The 17,406-nt window shown below is 48.7% G+C and overlaps 2 protein-coding genes across 6 annotated transcripts in view; both read left to right on the top strand.

The window, feature by feature from the left end:
- Hm13 (histocompatibility minor 13) overlaps positions 1–17,406 on the top strand; it is a 41,197-nt gene that overhangs the window by 18,023 nt on the left and 5,768 nt on the right. For 2 of the 5 annotated variants that reach the window (XR_607127.3, XM_008829397.3), the window contains exons 4-11: positions 1,145–1,183; positions 1,285–1,373; positions 3,961–4,046; positions 4,129–4,254; positions 4,772–4,829; positions 8,062–8,145; positions 10,880–10,916; positions 14,489–14,591. Coding sequence is in view for 2 of the 5 variants with exons in the window: in XM_008829397.3 (XP_008827619.1) it covers positions 1,145–1,183; positions 1,285–1,373; positions 3,961–4,046; positions 4,129–4,254; positions 4,772–4,829; positions 8,062–8,145; positions 10,880–10,916; positions 14,489–14,591 (622 nt within the window). In the remaining 3 variants the exon portion in view is untranslated. The remainder of the gene's footprint in view (positions 1–1,144; positions 1,184–1,284; positions 1,374–3,960; positions 4,047–4,128; positions 4,255–4,771; positions 4,830–8,061; positions 8,146–10,879; positions 10,917–14,488; positions 14,592–17,406) is intronic. The other 3 variants (XR_607128.3, XM_008829398.3, XR_001872357.2) reach the window with 2 other exon arrangements.
- LOC103731084 (malignant T-cell-amplified sequence 2-like) lies at positions 1,380–3,169 on the top strand. The gene has a single exon (XM_008829396.2). It carries the CDS (start codon positions 2,502–2,504, stop codon positions 3,045–3,047), a length of 546 nt encoding a protein of 181 aa, XP_008827618.1. The 5' UTR covers positions 1,380–2,501; the 3' UTR covers positions 3,048–3,169.

Raw genomic sequence — 17,406 nt, 5'->3', positions numbered from 1 at the left:
CACCACAGCCTTTAAAAAAAAAGAGAGCTCTCTTGTCCCTGCCTTAACTACCATGACCTCAATATCTCCAGGCCTGCCTTGGTGGACCTCTTAGTTGGAAATGCCATTCTAGAATGCCTACCTGCAGAGACTGCACTGTGAGAGCAGCTCAGTGTTCTGAAACACCCCTGCTTTACAAACCCAGCACTAAGCTGAGCATCTCACCTGCTTTCTTTCATCTTCACACAACCCTTTGAATAGGTTATCCTCGCATACAGGTAAAGAGAAGGAAGCCCAGAGAGACTGCCACTAAGGTGGCTCTCCCAGGACACATGGCTAGTGTGTGGCATAGCAGATGCGGCTGGGCTGCTGGGACTGAACCATGCCACAGAACTGCCACACCCAAGACCAGACTGGGCCAAGAGGCCTTGGTTTGCTAATCTTGCTCTGAACATGGTCTAGAAAAGAACATCCTTGTTCCCTCCTTGACCAAGAAGTGGAACACACTAGACAATCACAGTATGTCTAAAGATGAGGCCACACTGGTCCTGAGCAACAGAGGCCTCATGATAGCATGAAAATGAGGGTGATCCCACCCTGGGACTATGATTCATCAGTAGATTCCAGCTACACTTGTAAAAGCCCAGGTCTCTCCCTGGAAAACAGAAATGTGGGCTTGACTGCCAGGTCATCAGACTTAGTAAGTCTGTTTTATTATTTGTGTTTTTTTTTTGTTTTTGTTTGTTTGTTTGTTTGTTTGTTTGGAGACAGGGTCTCCCTGTAGCCCCAGCTGGCCTGGAACTCATGTAGACCAGGCTGGCCTTGATCTCACAGAGAACCTCTGTCTTCCCATTTGCTAGCATTAAAGGCACGCGCCACCACACCTAGCCAAACTTGGTGAGTCTGAAAATTAGTCTGGGACTAGCTTCTTGACAAGGGACTCTGATACAGAAGGTACACAGCCAGACTTGGGATTCTGACTCTTTCCCCAAACTGTTGCATACTAAATCTGTCTGTCTCAGTTTTGCCTTTTTCTGGTGGTAACAAAGAGGCGATACAGAAGTCATCAGGAGTGCAGAGACCTAGGTTTGAATCTCAGCTCAGATATTGTCTCCATGTGTGACCCTAAGTCCTCTTCTAATGGCCTCTGTTTCTGTATCTATAGAGGGAAAAGGAACACCTACCTACCAGGGCAGCTAAAAAGGTACCTGAAGATAACAGCCATAAATGGGTGTTGGGGGGCATTGTTAGAGCTGTAATTGCCCATAGGGGCTGTTTGCCAATCTGCTTTGTCTTTCCTTCCAGTCCCTTCATGAATAAGTTTTTTCCAGCCAACTTCCCAAATCGTCAGTATCAGCTGCTCTTCACACAGGGCTCTGGGGAAAACAAGGAAGGTCAGTGCTGCTGCCTACTACCTTGTGTCTTGGGTGTCTTCCATTCCATTCCCCGTTTCCTCCAATACTGGATTCTAGTGGAGGCGTGATAAAGGGGAAACTGATCTAATGGCCCAGTTTTGCCACTACCTAGACATGGGACTCTGGGTGATGCACTACCTCTCAGAGCACTTGGGTATCTAAGTTTTCTTCACCCATCTGTAAAAATAAAAGGTAATTTCACACCTTCTTCCATTGAGGAGTGATGGGTGGAAAGCATTCAGCACGGTGCCTGGCTCATACAGGCACTCAGTAAAAGCTTGCTGTCACTGACAGCTCTTAGCAGATGTTTACTGTGATAGCTGTCCCACCTAAGATTAAAAAGAGTTCCAAAGCTTTTGTAATGTGAAATGACAAGCAGTTGAGGGAAGCTACTGCGATAGTTATGCGGATTCAAGCACGGTGACAGCATTAAACCAAGTGGACGGTGTTTCTTGCGCATGAAATTCCAAGCTGCGGGATGGAGTCTGTTGTCTAGTGCAGAGCGAATATGCCTAACTCCGAAAATGGTGATTGGATACTTTTCCGCATCTACCAGGTCTGTGCCAAATAAATGATTATTGGACTTTTAAAGGCTAAGCTTTTTTTTAACAACCGCAAAGGGTTCCGAAGCCCCAGGTCCCAATCTCCACCTAACTGAAGGGTGGCCCCTGGGGATCCAGGATGGCAACTGCGCAGCAGGAGGGAGGACATGCGCATCCCTGTCTGGCCAGCTCCAGGGGGAGCTGGGGCCTGTCCCCGCGAGAAGTGGCCTCGCCTCGTGTCCAATGAGAGCCCGGGTGGCCGTCCAGTCTCATCCCGACACGGTTGCCCTGACGCGGCTTCCGGCCGGAGCGCCACCCTTTCTGGGATCGGAAATCCGGAAGAGAACCGGAAGTCGGCAGACGAACTGGTGGGGTCAGGGCAGCGGAAGTAGTCTGACTTTGCACAGCCGTAAAGCGCGACCTGCTGGACCGCCTTCCGTTTGGCGACAACAACGGCCGGCTCAGACGCCTGTTCCAAACAGCCTGGAATCCGCGCCTCGGTGGGCTCCAGGACCCTCGGCTCAAGTTCACGTCGGCTTCCTATCGGCGCCGCTTCACCAGGATCATGTTCAAGAAATTCGACGAGAAGGAGAATGTGTCCAACTGCATCCAGCTGAAAACTTCAGTTATTAAGGGGATTAAGAACCAACTGACAGAGCAATTTCCAGGTATCGAGCTGTGGCTCAATCAAATCATGCCTAAGAAAGACCCCGTCAAAATAGTGCGATGCCATGAACAAATGGAGATCCTTACGGTAAACGGAGAACTACTGTTTTTCAGGCAGAGAAAAGGACCTTTTTATCCAACGCTGAGGTTACTTCACAAATACCCATTTATCCTGCCTCACCAGCAGGTGGATAAAGGAGCCATCAGATTTGTGCTTAGTGGTGCAAATGTCATGTGTCCGGGTTTAACGTCTCCTGGAGCAAAGCTTTACCCTGCTGCAGTAGATACAATCGTGGCAGTCATGGCAGAAGGGAAGGAGCATGCCCTGTGTGTTGGAGTCATGAAGATGGCTGTGGGTGACATTGAGAAAGTCAACAAGGGAATCGGCATTGAGAATATCCATTATTTGAGTGATGGGCTGTGGCACATGAAGACCTATAAGTGAGCCTTAAAAGGAATACACTTGAGCTAAATATAAATATTGTGTTGTATATGTGTGTGTGTCTGTATGTGACATCATGAAGACAGAGCCTCTGTGGTTAACCTGAATAAATTCAACAGATACCTCTAAAACCAAATCCAAACCAAGGTGTTGTAACCACAGGAGAGAACAGAAATTGGGATAAAGCAGCAACCACTACCCTCTGGAGTCTAACAGAAGTGACCACCTGTGGCCTGGGGCAGCCTCCACCACCCCTCTGGTCTTCCTTTTAAGGAAGTTTGGAAGCATCCAGAGTGGGTCTCACATCAGGGTGTCTTCCAAGGTGCTCCCCACAAGTGGAGCCTTAGAGACTCCCTCTTAGCTTTTCCCCAGGCGTCCGTCCATCTCTTACCTTCTCAGTCTGCTAGTAAAGTAGGGCTGCCACCAATCCTCTTGATTCCAGAATGAACTAGACCTTACTAAAAATCTGAACTCAGTAGGATTTGCATTAATTAGGCACCCCTTTTGTTCCAGGCACTGGGCTGAGGGTACTGTAAGATCCACCTCACTCCCCACAGCAGTCTCCTGAGCGAAGTACTCTTGACTGTTTATAAATTCAGAAACAAACTCAGAGAGGGTTCTGCTTCCCCCAGTGACACCCAGCACCAAGTGGTCTCCCAACACCAAGGACCACTCATCTGCATTTTCTCTGGGCCTCTGTTCCCTCCTCTAGAAAGTTAGAGGGGATGAGGATGGCTCCAGTGAGTTCTCCTCATCCTAATTCTTACCCTGGTGGTCTGGGGCAGCCAAGGCCAAGTCCCTGGGGTCTATAGGCCTCTGACCATGCCAACACCCATGCCTTCCTCTGTGCAGGGGCTAACAGGTGGGAGGGGCATCCCTACCCTGGGGAGTAGACTTACCTGGCCTCTCTGCTCAGAGATCATCAACTATGAGTTTGACACTAAGGATCTGGTGTGCCTGGGCCTAAGCACCATCGTTGGCGTCTGGTACCTGCTGAGGAAGGTAAGTAGTTGGGGCCTGAGCAGAAGGACAAGTAGGGTTAATAGGGCAGAATGGGGCTGGTCTCACTCCCACCTTTCCCCAGCACTGGATTGCCAACAACCTGTTTGGCCTGGCCTTCTCCCTTAATGGGGTAGAGCTCCTGCACCTGAACAACGTGAGCACTGGCTGCATCCTCCTGGGCGGACTCTTCGTCTATGACGTCTTCTGGGTGAGTCAGACAGGGACGTGATGTCCAACTCAGCAGGCCTTTCCTTGCATTCCTTAGAGGGATACTACATCATTCTCTGTTTCTAGAGCAAATGATTTGAAATTCAAGAACATTTATACAGGGGTTGTAGATGGTGATAAAGGCCCAGCAAGGAAGACAGGTCAGCTGTGTTCTGACTGCATGCTCACTCTCTGAGACACTGCTGAGGGATCAAGGTCCACATGACTGGAGCATCCTTTCCTGGGTTCTTGATGCCCTCTTTTCTCTTTGAGTTGGTACCCAGAGGCTTTATAACTCTTGCAAGGAGTCAAAGCTCGAACAAACACCAGCTGAGGTCCTTTCCAGACTCTGAAATTTTCTCTCACCCAAGAGCCACATGAATAGCCACCTCACTTCAGTGTCAGTTCTATTCTGAGCTCTCACAGTTCCCTGCCACACCTCAGACAGCAAGGCATCCCCTAGTCAAGAGAACCTTTCTTACCCATCCACCTCCCTTCAGACTCCTGTCTTCTTCCAGGTATTCGGCACCAATGTGATGGTGACGGTGGCCAAGTCCTTTGAGGCACCAATAAAATGTAAGTGATCACCTCTTTTGGTGGGACACCTCCTCCCCACCCCAGGTTGCTGTTAGGAACAGGGTCTCTTCATCCATTCATATAGCTATGTCCCTGAGCTTAGTTAGCCCTCTACCCTGGTCTTGGGCTGCTTGGCCATGATGTTGATCATGTGCTATGAAACGAGCAGGAATGGGAACAAGCACAGAGGGAAGCTGCCCAAGAAGCCTACTGTAGGGTCTGTGGGGGACTCTGCAGAAGGGGAGATCACTATGCTAACTGAAGCTCCTTCCTTGGGACCTCCTTGATACCTGCATATAAGATGCTCTCTGTCTGCCACCTCTCACACTACCTTGGGTTGGGAGGGATGTCACGTTTTTTAGTTTAGTTGAACTGTTTACAAGTATTAGAAAACCCAAGCATAGAGATTAGGAACAAGTGTAAGTCAGTGGAAGGAAGAATGCTTAGCTGGCATATTTAAGCCCTGGGTTCCATCCCCTACACCTCTAAAAGAAAGAAGGAAAAAGCTGGGCATGGTGATACACGTTCAGTACCAGCACTTGGGTGGCAGAGACAGGCAGATCTCTTGAGATCGAGAACAGCCTGGTCTACATAGTGAATTCTAAGACAGCTGGGGGCTACAGGGAGACCTATCTCAAGAAAAAAAGAGATTAAAAAGGGGGGGGGGCTGAAGAGATGGCTCAGTGGTTATGGGCACTGGCTGTTCTTAGGACCCAGATTCAAGTCCCAGCACCCATATGGTGGCTAGCAACCTTCTGTAACAACAGTTTCAAGGAATGTAACACCCTCTTCTGACCTCCTTGGGCATTGCATGACACGTGTGCACTTACATACGTGTAAGCAATACACTCATACACATAAAAATAATAAAATATTTTTTAAAAAGAAAATTCAGAACCCAGGCTTTGGAGGTACACATCTATAATTCTAGTACTTAAGAAGCTGAGGCAGGAGCCCATCCTGGCCTACATAGCAGGTAAAAGCACTTGCTGCCAAGCCTGATGATCTGAGTTCAGTACTTGAGACCCATATGGTGAAGGAGAGAACTGACTCCCACAAGTTGTCCTCTGACCTCTATATACACACTATGGCATGCATGCACACAGATGACACACATACATGAATTACTAGATGTAAATTTTTTTTAGAAAAAGTACCAGTGTCTTTAAACAAGAGGACTTTCATGTTTTTTGAGGTAGAGTTTCATGTTGATCAAGCTGGCCTCACACTTACTATGTAGCTGATGGTGGTTTTGAGCCCCTGCCCCTCCTCCTTGTGATGCTGTAGTGCTGGGGTGACAGGTGTGTTCCCCCTTGCCTAACTAACCAAAGGGAAATGTTTATTTTCTCACACTACAGCAAGCCAGGGTAGAACAGCTCAAAGCTGGGTTAATGGCCCTCAATAAATTGCCAAAGCCAAAGTTATTTCAGTTTTCCCACCCCAACCTTCTCAACGTGGTACCTGTCCATTATTAACCCACCTCCAGAAGGAACCACAGTTCTAGGATTGACTCCTCACACAGACAGGTCTAGAGGCACAAAGGGGAACTTTGTTCCTCTTTTCATGATAAAAGAATGTTTTTGGACTGGGTATGGTAGCAAACACTTTTAATCCCAGCAGAGGCAGAGTCAGGAATCTCAGTGAATTCAAGGCCAGCCTGGGTCCTATCTATGCCAGAGAGCTCAGACCAGCAGTACGTTGAAGATGGGGGAGGCACCTCACCCTAGAGCTTTCCAGGGTCCGTATTCTCACACAGAGCACCCCTGGTCTCTAGGTTCACCAAAATCTGTGTGAAGAATCTCAGTGGATCCAGAAATGGAACCACACTCCCCAGCAAGGTTTATATTCCTCTTCAGCCAGTTAAGCCCAGGGGACTTTTAGCTGGTTGGGTTGGTTGCAAAGCATTAATTAGCAAAACATCTAGCCCCGAAGGTCTGGGGATTGCTGGGTAGCTGCACCCTTGACTGAACAGCTTGCAAAAGTGTTGGTATCTTGGCCAAGAGGAAGGAAAGTCATCTAAGCCAGATTTGGTGATGCATGCCTATAATCCCAGCACTTGAGAAGCAGAAGCAGGAGGATTGCTTTAAGTCCAGGGCCAGTCTATATAGCTGAGTTCCAGGCCAGCTAGAGATATATAATGAGACGGGGGGAAAAACAAAAGGAAGGGGGATGTTTTTCCCAAAAATCCCCTGTGAAACTTGTTTCATGTTTCACAAGTCCAAACCATGTATCATAGGGCTCAAGGTAAAGTGCTTACCTAACATGCATGAGGCCCTAAATTCAGTCTCTAGCACTCTCCCAAAAGAAAAACCCCAGCTGATTGTCATAGCTGAACATGAGGCCATACCCACCTAATTCTAGTACTTGGGAGGAATGATAATTTAAGGCCAGCCTGGGCTTATATAGCAAGACCCTGTCTCTAAAACAAATAAATTGGGCTGGAGAGATGGCTCTGTCATTAAGAGTACTAACTGCTCCTGAAGAGGCCCCAGGTTCAGTTCCCAACACCCACACAGAGGCTACCAACCATCTAACTCCAGTTCCAGAAGATCTGATGCCCTCTTCTGGCCTCCTTGGGCATTGCATGCACAGGTACACACTTATGCATAAACACATGCATAAAATTAAAATAATCCGCTGGGCATGGTGGTACACACCTTTAATCCCAGCACTCGGGAGGCAGAGGCAGGCAGATCTCTGTGAGTTCAAGGCCAGCCTGGTCTACATAGTGAGTTCCAGGACAGCTGGGGCTACAAGGAGACCCTGTTTCAAAAAGACAAAAAAAAAAATTTTTTTTAAATAATCCAAAAAATTTTAAGACAAAAAAAAAGCAAACAGGCAGACCAAAAAACACCCTCAGCAAGGTAGATGGAGAAAGCTTGTTTAGCTTAGAGCCCCAGCCCTAGGTGATCCCAGTCACCTGGGATTACAAGGCTCAAGGTCACCACTAGGCATGATAGCTGGGGAGAAGAGGATGGCCTTGAGAGGATGGTCCATGACAAGTAGTACCATGGCAACCTGGGAGGAAGAAAGAACTGAGTGAATGATGAATGAAACCTTTGGTTAGAGATCTGAGATTCTGCCTCGCTCTAACCAGCTGTCATTTCAGTGAACATCTATCATCTCAGAAACACAAGTGTGTGCAAGTCAGTCCTGCAGGGTGAGAGGCTGGGAGCCTGAGTAAGCTAGGCTCCCGCTGACCTGTCCCATCCATCCATATCTCCCCCTGCAGTGGTGTTCCCCCAGGATCTGCTGGAGAAGGGCCTTGAGGCAGACAACTTTGCTATGCTGGGACTTGGAGATATCGTCATTCCAGGTGACTGTTGGGGACAGAGCCATAGTGATGTGTGGAAGGGGTAGTCTCTGTGTTGGGGGTTTTACTGTGAAGCAGGCAGACTTATGTGTTGGGAAAGGGGACAAGTCAGCCAAGGGTGTGAAGGATCCCACCGCGTACACATTTGTGGAGCACCTACCATGTGCCAGGCCCTGAGTTACTTGCTCACAGTAGTAAGCAAGACAGTCCTTTCAGAGCTTCTGACTAGGTGAGCTGACTCCAGTATTACCAAAAATAGACAGGCTGATTAGATGCACACTGTGATGACAAAGCCCATTCTGTAGCAGTCTCAAAGGGCTAGAAACGTGGCTCAGCGGTTAATAGGACTGGCTTCAGAAGACCCAGGTTTAGGTCCTAGCACCCACACAGTGGCTCACAACTGTCTTTCACTCCAGATCCAGGGAATCAAACGCTGCCTTCTGACCCCCATAGGCATTGCACAATACAGTGCATTTATGTGCATACAGGCAAAACACTCAGACACATAAGGCCCAGCAGTTGCAATAGCCTGGGGTGATGCCGGCACTTCTGTCTACAGTGCTTTCAGCATGGCGGGGTAAAGCCAAGCTTTCCCTACTTCACCAGTGAGAAGGGATGTGGAAGGACTGGTAGAAACTCACACTCAGCAGCAGGGCCAGACTCAGACCAAGTCTGTCTCTGTGAAAAAGGTTTCACTGTAGAGGACTGGGAGTGTCCTCAGTGGCAGAGAAGACTCAGCATGCAAAGACCCTGGGTTCATCCACAGCACCCCACACACAAAAGATTGCACTGTGGGATCTGCACGGAGGACAGTAATAACCAGAGGAGAATGATGGGGATGGCTGCATGTTTTCAAGCACCTGCTCCTTGCTAAACACCATGCTGGGTGCTTTTGTGCATTGTTTTACTACTCCCAGCAACCCCATTGATAGAGAGTATTTCTGTTTTTCAGAGGAAACTGAGGTCCTAAGAAATGGTTCCACTTGCCTGAAAGCTTGGGCTTCACACACACACACACACACACACACACACACACACACACACACAGGTGATTCTAACACAGAAGAGATTAAGTTCTGTAGCTAGGAATGATGGCACATGCCTGTAACCCCAGCATTCTAGACACAGAGACAGGAAGATCAGAAATTAGAGGCTAGCCTGGTCAACATGAGACTTAGTCTATAAAAATAAAGTTAAAAGAAATGGAATCCCCCAAAATGTTCGCCTTGCAGGAACCAGTGGCAGACTTCCCCAGTCTCCTTGCTGCATGGTCTGGGCTTTAAGGTTGCATACAACATCTCTCCATGTCTGTTTCCCCAGAATCCATACATGTCCGCACATCTTCCAACAGTCATCCAACCCAGGTAGAGCAGTATGTTGAGACTCCATGAACTGTCAGCAGTGATTGCACAGGCAGAGCCCTGGCCCCTTATGTAAATGGAGAACTGTTACAAGTGTCAGCCACCAGAGGGCACAGAGCTTTCCAAACACTTTGCAGAAAGGGCAGCTTTGGTCACAGCCTCTTCACTGGGGACAGTCTCCATTTCCCTCTTTTAAAATTAAACGTGGAGGCCGGGTGTGGTGGTGCATGACTTTAATCCCAGCACATGGGTGGCAGAAGCAGGCGGATCTCTGTGAGTTCAAGGCCAGCCTGGTCTACATAGTGAGTTCCACGACAGCTGGGGCTACAGGGAGAGCCTGTCTCAGAAAGACCAAAAAATTTTAAAAAATTAAAAAATTAAATTAAACATAGAAGTGTAACTTAGTGGTAAGGTCCTTGCCTAGCATGCACAATTGTAGCTCTGGGTTCCAAACACAATACTGCAAAAATACATATTAATTATATTTGCTAGTTGGTACTTCTGATCAGTGCAGAATGTTTCAGCTCTTGAGAGGCAGCCCTTGGCTAAATGAGATGTAGCCCCTGCCCTGTGTGAGCCTGAAGACCAATGATGGAGACAGACATGCAGACACATAAAGGATATGGTGTGTGGGACATACAGAGATTGCATTACTTGGCTATGTCTCAGGAGCCCTTAAGATTCTGGGCATCTAGACTTGGTTTTGAAGCATGGGTCAGAGTGTGGAAAGGGGGTGGAATTGTGGCCTTGAGTCCTTGTAGAACCTCCCAATGGTCTACTGCTTGCTCCTACACCCCACCTCCAACTAGATAGCTGCCACAGAGCTTTCTGAGTATGTTTGGGTGCTCTTCTGCCGAGGACTCTTCCAGTGCTTTCCTTGTTCAGGATATAGACGCAGGCCTGCTGCATGACTACCTCATGCATGCCCTGTGTCTCCCTCCTGCTCCAGACTGTAGCCTTACTAGCCTTCAGGACCTATGTATGCTTCTCTTTCCCTGTCAGTGTCTTTTTGAAGAAGCCCTCTTTTAATCTCACTCTTCAGACAGGGTCCTACCCCAGGCCACTTTCCACAGAACAGTAAGTGCCTTTTGCAGTGAAAGTAACCATGGATTTGGGTTCCTGTTGAAGGCTGTCACAGCTGGTGTCATTCTTTCTGCCTCCTGCCCCTTGGCTAAGCTCTGAGAGCAGTGACTTCACTTGCTGCTGCATTGCCTATTTTACCTGGTCAACAGGACACTGGCCCAGTGACACAGTGCAGGAGGGAACTGGGATTTCTGCTGGCTCCCTGAACACCAGTCTGGGACCAGGCCAATCTCCCATCAGTTCACTGCCCTGCTCCATTCCCTCGCCTTCTAACCCTGCCTTTCTCTCTGCAGGGATCTTCATTGCCTTGCTGCTGCGCTTTGACATCAGGTAAGCAAAGGAGGGCCTGGCCTAGACTGGGGTCCCCCAGCATTCTCCCGCAGCTTTCAAGATACCCCCCACTCCACCCAGAGGAATTCTCATTTCTTTTTTTTTCTGATTTATTTGCTTTTATTTTATGTGTATGAGTGTCAGTGCCTGCATATATGTAAGTACATCCATGTCATGCAGTGCCTGCAGAGGACAGAAGAGGAGGGTGGTCTCGGATCTCCTAGAACTGGAGTTACAGACAGTTGTTAGCTGCCATGTGGGTGCTGAAATTCGAAACCAGGTCTTTTGCAAGAGCAGCTAGTGCTCTTAACTGCTAAGCCATCTCTCCAGCCCTGAGACATTCTCATTCACAGGTGTTCTAAGTGTTCCAACAGGCTGTGACCCCACCCCCAAAAAAAGATTTTTTTTTGTTTTTTAAATTAAGAATCGGGCCAACATACAGCTATGATGGTACATGTAGTCCTGCTTCTGTCCTTAGCAGTCTAACCTTGCAGAGCCTCAGTTTCTCATCTGTGGTGTTCCCAGTCCAGAACCCTGTGCCTATTTGGGGAGAGCACTAAATGCAGGCTGACTTCAGTAGCTCTGGGGAAAGCCAGCTGAGCCATCATCATCATCATCTGTCAGCCTGGACTTGGTCACTGTGTTCAGGTCTCACTTTCTTTGCCCTCTTCCTACTCAGACCTTTCAGTCTGTTGTAAAAGTTAAATGTAAGACTAGAGTTCTGTAGAAGAACACCTGCCCAGCATGCATAAGGCCTGGGCTCTATCCTCAGCACTTGGGGAGGGCATGAAGGAGGGAAGATGGTCAACTCCGATCACTATTTAAAACACTCACTGGATTAAAGTTCCCATGCCACTGGGCTGCTACCAGCTGGCAGTGGCCACAACTACTTCTTCAGCCCATGTTTTCTTCCCAGCCAGGGCTTGCTGAATGTACAATGTTGATGTTATTTGTCAACTTAATTTCCTCACGCAGTAGTCTTGCCAGCTGTGGTAGTACATGTCTTTAATCTCAGCACTCAGGAGGCAGAAGCAGGTGATCTCTGAGTTTGAGGCCAGCCTGGTCTACATAGCAATTCCAGGCCAGCCAGGGCTACATAGTGAAACTCTGTCTCCAAAAAGCAGTAATTATGTTCACAGTGGTTACAAACTCGGAACCAACATCACTGAAATCGGTTTTCTAGGCTAAGGGTAGAGCATGCCCCAGGCCCTGGGTTCAGTCCCCAGCACTACAGGAAAAAAAGGAAATCTAGTTTTCATGACTGTTCCCCATTCACATATCTGGCGGGTGTTGTAGAGAATGAGGATACTGGGAATCAAACCCAAGACCATCACCCATGCTCAGCAGTAGCTCTACCACTGAGATATACTCCCAGCCCCAACATCCAGGATTTCTTTATAGTGCCAGTTTGTGCCTTGTGAGCACAGGTTTATTGATGGCCTTTGGAAGGGCCCTGGTCAGTTGTATATAGACACTGGTTTAATGGCTCCACTCCTCACTGCCTGGAGGTACTATAGAAAGCCACAAATGTCTCCTGGCTTGTCTGCTACAGGCTCAGCTGTCAGCATTCCAGAGGCAGAAGTCCTTCCTCACCTAGGCTTACAGGATCAGCCTGCCCTCAGGAGAAACTCAGAATCAGTGTCTCAGTCCCATAGGGCATCGCTGGCACTCAGCCCTCACAGCAGGATGGCTCTCCATGGGCGTGTGCTTCACTCAGGGTTCTTGCCAGCCTCGTGTTGCACACCTGCTCACCTGTGACAGGGGTGAGGCAAGAGGATTGAAGTGCCTGCCTAGGCAACTTAGTGAGATCTTGTCTCAAATATAAAAGAGGATTGGCTGTAGCTCCATGGTAGAGCCTTGCCTAACATTTGCAAACCCCCAGCAAGCACTAGGGGAAAGATAATCCTCATTTATTCCACACAAACTAATTCTGTAGTTCTTAATTCCCTCATTCCCTGGACACTGTTCCATATTCAGGAACAGAGAATGGAGCTGACATAAAAGGTAGTGAGGAATGGCAGGACCAGACTTTGGGTGAGTTTGTTTTGTTGTGTTGTGTTGTACCTGAGATTTTTGGGTGGAGACAGGGTCTCTCTGTGGCCCAGGCTGGCCTTAACCTCCCAAGTGCTGAGATTACAGGCTTCAGCCACCATACCCAATTCTTTTTTTTTATTATTATTTTTTTGGTCTTTGAGACAGGGTCTCCCTATAGCTGTAGCCCCAGCTGGCCTAGAACTCACTATGTAGACCAGGCTGGCCTTGAACTCACAGAGGTCCACCTGCCTCTGCCTCCCAAGTGCTGGGACTACAGGTGTGCTCCACCACACCCGGCTTACCATACCCATTTTTTAAAAATATTTTATTATTTTATGTGTATGAGTGTATCGCCTGCATGTATATGAGTGTACCTGTATCGTGCAATGCCGCGGTCAGAAGAGGGCTTCAGATTCCACTGGAACTGGAGTTAAGGATGGTTCGTAGCTGCTATGTGGGTGCTGGGAATCGAACCCAGGTCCTCTGCAAGAGCAGTCAGTGCTCTTAACCACTGAGCCAACTCTCCAGCCCCATACCCAATTCTTAATTTATATATTCTGAAACTGTTGGTGGATGCATCGCCTACAGGAAGCCACTGGCATTTTACCCAGATAGCAGACATCTTTAGTACCTTCAGAAATAGCTTCCTGAACTATTATAGCCTCTGAACTTAAAAATAGTAACTTGTAGCCCAGTGTGGTGGCACACACCTGTAGTCCCAGCACTTGGGAGGCAGAAGCAGGTGGATCTCTGTGAGTTCAAGGCCAGCCTGGTCTGCATAGTGAGTTTCAGGACAGCTGGGGCTACAGGGAGACCCTGTCTCAAAAAAAAAAAAAAAAAAAAAAAATAGTAACTTGTGGGACTCTAGGTATAGCTCAGTTGGTAGAGTCTTAACTAATATGCCTGAAGCCCTGGGTTCAGTCCCCAACATATTACAAAAACTGGTCATAGTGGGACATATCTGCAGTCCCAGCACTCAGGAGAAGAGGCAGAAGAGTCAGAAGTTCAAGGTCATCCTCAGCTACATGGCATGTTCAAGGCCAGCTTGGGCTATATGACCCATCTTTAAAAAAAAATAGTAGGCCAAGCATGATGGCCCAAACCTCTAATCCCAGCACTTGGGAAGCAGAGGTAGGTGGATCTCTGAGTGCAAGGCCAGCCTGGTCTATGTACTAAGTTCCAGGCCAGAGCTACATAGTGAGCTAACCCCTGGGCCTTGCCCCAAATTTGATATATCACACTCCTTGGGGTGACCCTGCATTTGTTTTTCAAAAGACGACTTTTATGTTGGCTATAGTCTTAGAGCCAGTTTAGATGATAACATTTGCCATTTACAACTACTAATAATATGCGCTCATGGTTTTCCTGTTTTGCAAATGTGTAAAGTGAGGCTGAGAGAAGGGAGGTGACTTGTCTAAGGAGACCTAGAGCACAGCACAGAGCACATACCCCCTCCAGATTCCTAACCCCCCACAACTGCAGGGTCTTCTCCAGAAAGGGTGCTGCTGCTCTAACAGCCTCTTCCTCCCTCCCCAAAGCCTGAAGAAGAACACCCACACCTACTTCTACACAAGCTTCGCCGCCTACATCTTCGGCCTGGGCCTTACCATCTTCATCATGCACATCTTCAAGCATGCCCAGGTGAGGACTGTCCACAGTTTGTCCCAAGTGCGTGACTGCTAGTAACAGGACTTAGACCGAGATCCGAAAGCAGCCCAGGGGTGCATACCCCGCAGTAGTATAAAGCAGTCAAGTCTCTGATTCTCTTTCACTTGTGGCAAGATGGCTGCCTCTGCGCCAGGCATCATGCATGTTTTCAGCAAGGAGGGCAAGCATGCCAGTCATGTCTCTGTCTCTGTTAGGGATGCAGGCACTTTCCCAGAATTGGCTGTTTGCTTTTACCCATATCCCATAAGTTAGATAGTGTCACAGGGCCACTCTGACTATAGGAGGAGCCTGGGGAAGAGAAGTTGGCCTCCCGGCAGGCTGGCATAAACAAAGACCAAGATTGGGTGGGGGTTAGGTGCTTCAGCCAAGTGCCCATTTATAAGTGAAAGCTAGCTTTCCCCACCCCAGGAAGGCCAAGGCTCTGCCTCCTCCCACCAAGATGGGTACCATGAACACCACAGCATGAGTGGTGGGAGCCACAAAGGACTGGAGCTGGGGAACTGGTAGGGAGTGGGAGTGGGCAGGGTCACCTCCTCATCCCACTTGCCAGACTCTGCTCCTCATCCCACTTGCCAGACTCTGCTCCTAAGAGTGCTGGTGAGCACAAGAGGAAGCTGGAGGTCAGGCCCCATCAGTGGGTAATAGAGCCAGGTAGATAGACCCAGGCTAGGTAGTGTGAAAAGCAGGCCCAAGCCCCATGGCCCAAAGCAGCGTGGTACAGAGGCCGAGGAAGCCCAGTGGGACTTGGGCCAGGTTGCCAGAGTTAGGCTTGCTTTTCCTCATTCAGTAATGAGGATAGAAAGTAGAGTGGTTTGGGGATGCACTGAATTCCTATAAAGTACAGGAATAACCTGGATAACCTGCCCCAGCACAGCTTCACTTTTGGTGGTTTCAGTTACCCACAGCCCAAAAATACTAAACAGAAACTTCCAGTTTCAAGTGTCACACAGTTATGAGTATCAGGATGAGTGCTTACTATGCCACATGAACGGTCCAGTGTTTCCAGCACTCCGTGTACTACCAGCCCATTAGTGACTTAGTAACAGGGTGTCAGTGCTATGCCATTTCTTTTCAGGCATCCACTGGGGGGGTCTTGGGCTATATGGTGTCCAGGAATAAGGGAGTACCTGATAGACTGCTGTTCTTTCCTCCCCGTCTCCTCCCCAAGGCCTCATCACACAGGAACTGCCTTTTTTTTCGGTCTTTTTGAGACAGGATCTCCTTGTAGCCCCAGCTGTCCTAGAACTTAGTATGTAGACCAGGCTGGCCTTGAATTCACAGAGATCCTCCTGCCTCTGCCTCCTGAGTGCTGGGAGTAAAGGCATGCATCACCTCGCCTGGCAAGGAACTGCCTTTTAATTCATCACAAGATCTGATTGTTGATTGCTACCTGTGCAAAGCCTTTAGCAAAGATCCAAGGGTGTCACTGATAGGCAGAGAAAACAAGTGTATTTGCAGAGCTGTCTCTTTAAACAGCCTCAGAGCTGTGCTGGCTGTGTGACATGCACTTGGCCAGGGGGTTACAGAGTAGGCAGATTCTTGAGATGTTGGCTTATTGGCCTGCCCAAGGGCTATGCTCCAGCTCTCAGCCCTATGTTGGACTGCAAGAGCAAGCCATTCCCCTGGCAGCCACCAGGTGTCAGGCTTGCCTTCCCATCTGGAGACCCAAGAGAGTCTGACATGCAGAAAGCAAGCGCAAGAAATGCCATCCTCCCCATTGTAGAGAGACTGCAGTTCTGAGGGACAGACATCCTGGATAATACAGCAAGTCAGGCAGGGCCCTTCTCAGTCATCCAGATGGTCACCTCCCTGAAAAACTCTTGACAGGAAGAACCTGTCAAATGAGGGTCCCCTTCTCCAAGAACATGCAGGCGGCCCCTGCCTGCATTGCTCTAGATAGGAGTCACCTGATCTTTAAAAACCCAGCCCAGCCAGGCATGGTAGCACATGCCTAGAATTCCAGTACTTTGGAGATGGAAGCAGGAAGAGCAGGAATTAAAGGTCATCCTCAGCTACATAGCAAATTCTAGCAAGCCTAGACTACAGAGAAGCTGTCCCAAAAAACCAAAACCCAAAGCCAGGCATGGTGGCACATGCCATTAATCCCAGCACTCAGGAGGCAGAGGCAGGTAGAGCTCTATGAGTATCAGGGCCAGCCTGGTCTATATAGCCGGTCCCAGGCCAGCTGGGGCTACAGAGAAACCTTGTCTCAAAAAAATGAAGAAAAAAAAAGTGGAAAACTAGGAGCCCTAGCCCCCAGTTCACAGTCCTGAACCATGCATCCCTTCTCTTTGGCACTGTCTGTTGAAGAGCTCCCTGGGTTCCCTGAAAGAAAAAAAGAGAAGGCAGGTTTGTCTTCTTCCCATAACAGCAAACTTGCTGCCTCTTAAAGGAGCCTTTCCCATGAACCCAAGGCTGCCAGCTCCCTGGCCTAGAGGCCACTGGGGGAGAGTCAGTCCATATACCCTCCTTCCCCTATAAACCCTACATTCTTCCAAGACTCTAAGAAAATGCCCTGGGCTGCAGAGGAGGACCCTAGGTCCAGGTACTAACCAACTTTCTTGAGGCCCTTCTCCTCTGAGCCTCTATTTACTCATCTGTTTTTGTGTGTGTGTAACTTTGTGTGTGTGTGTGTCTGTAAAATGTGATGGGGCAGGCAGTAAAAGCAGCCCAGCTCCGAAGGTCCAGTCCCAGCTCAGCCTCTACACCTTCCATGACCTTGCACCAGGCAGTCCCCTTCTCAAACCTCAAGAATATCATCTATAAAACTCGGGTCTGGGTCCTTAGG

Source organism: Nannospalax galili, unplaced genomic scaffold (genome assembly GCF_000622305.1).
Source record: "Nannospalax galili isolate Female #2095 unplaced genomic scaffold, S.galili_v1.0 scaffold1714, whole genome shotgun sequence".
NCBI lineage: Eukaryota > Metazoa > Chordata > Mammalia > Rodentia > Spalacidae > Nannospalax > Nannospalax galili.
Note: the sequence above shows the minus strand (reverse complement) of the source record. Positions and strands in the feature narration are given on the sequence as shown.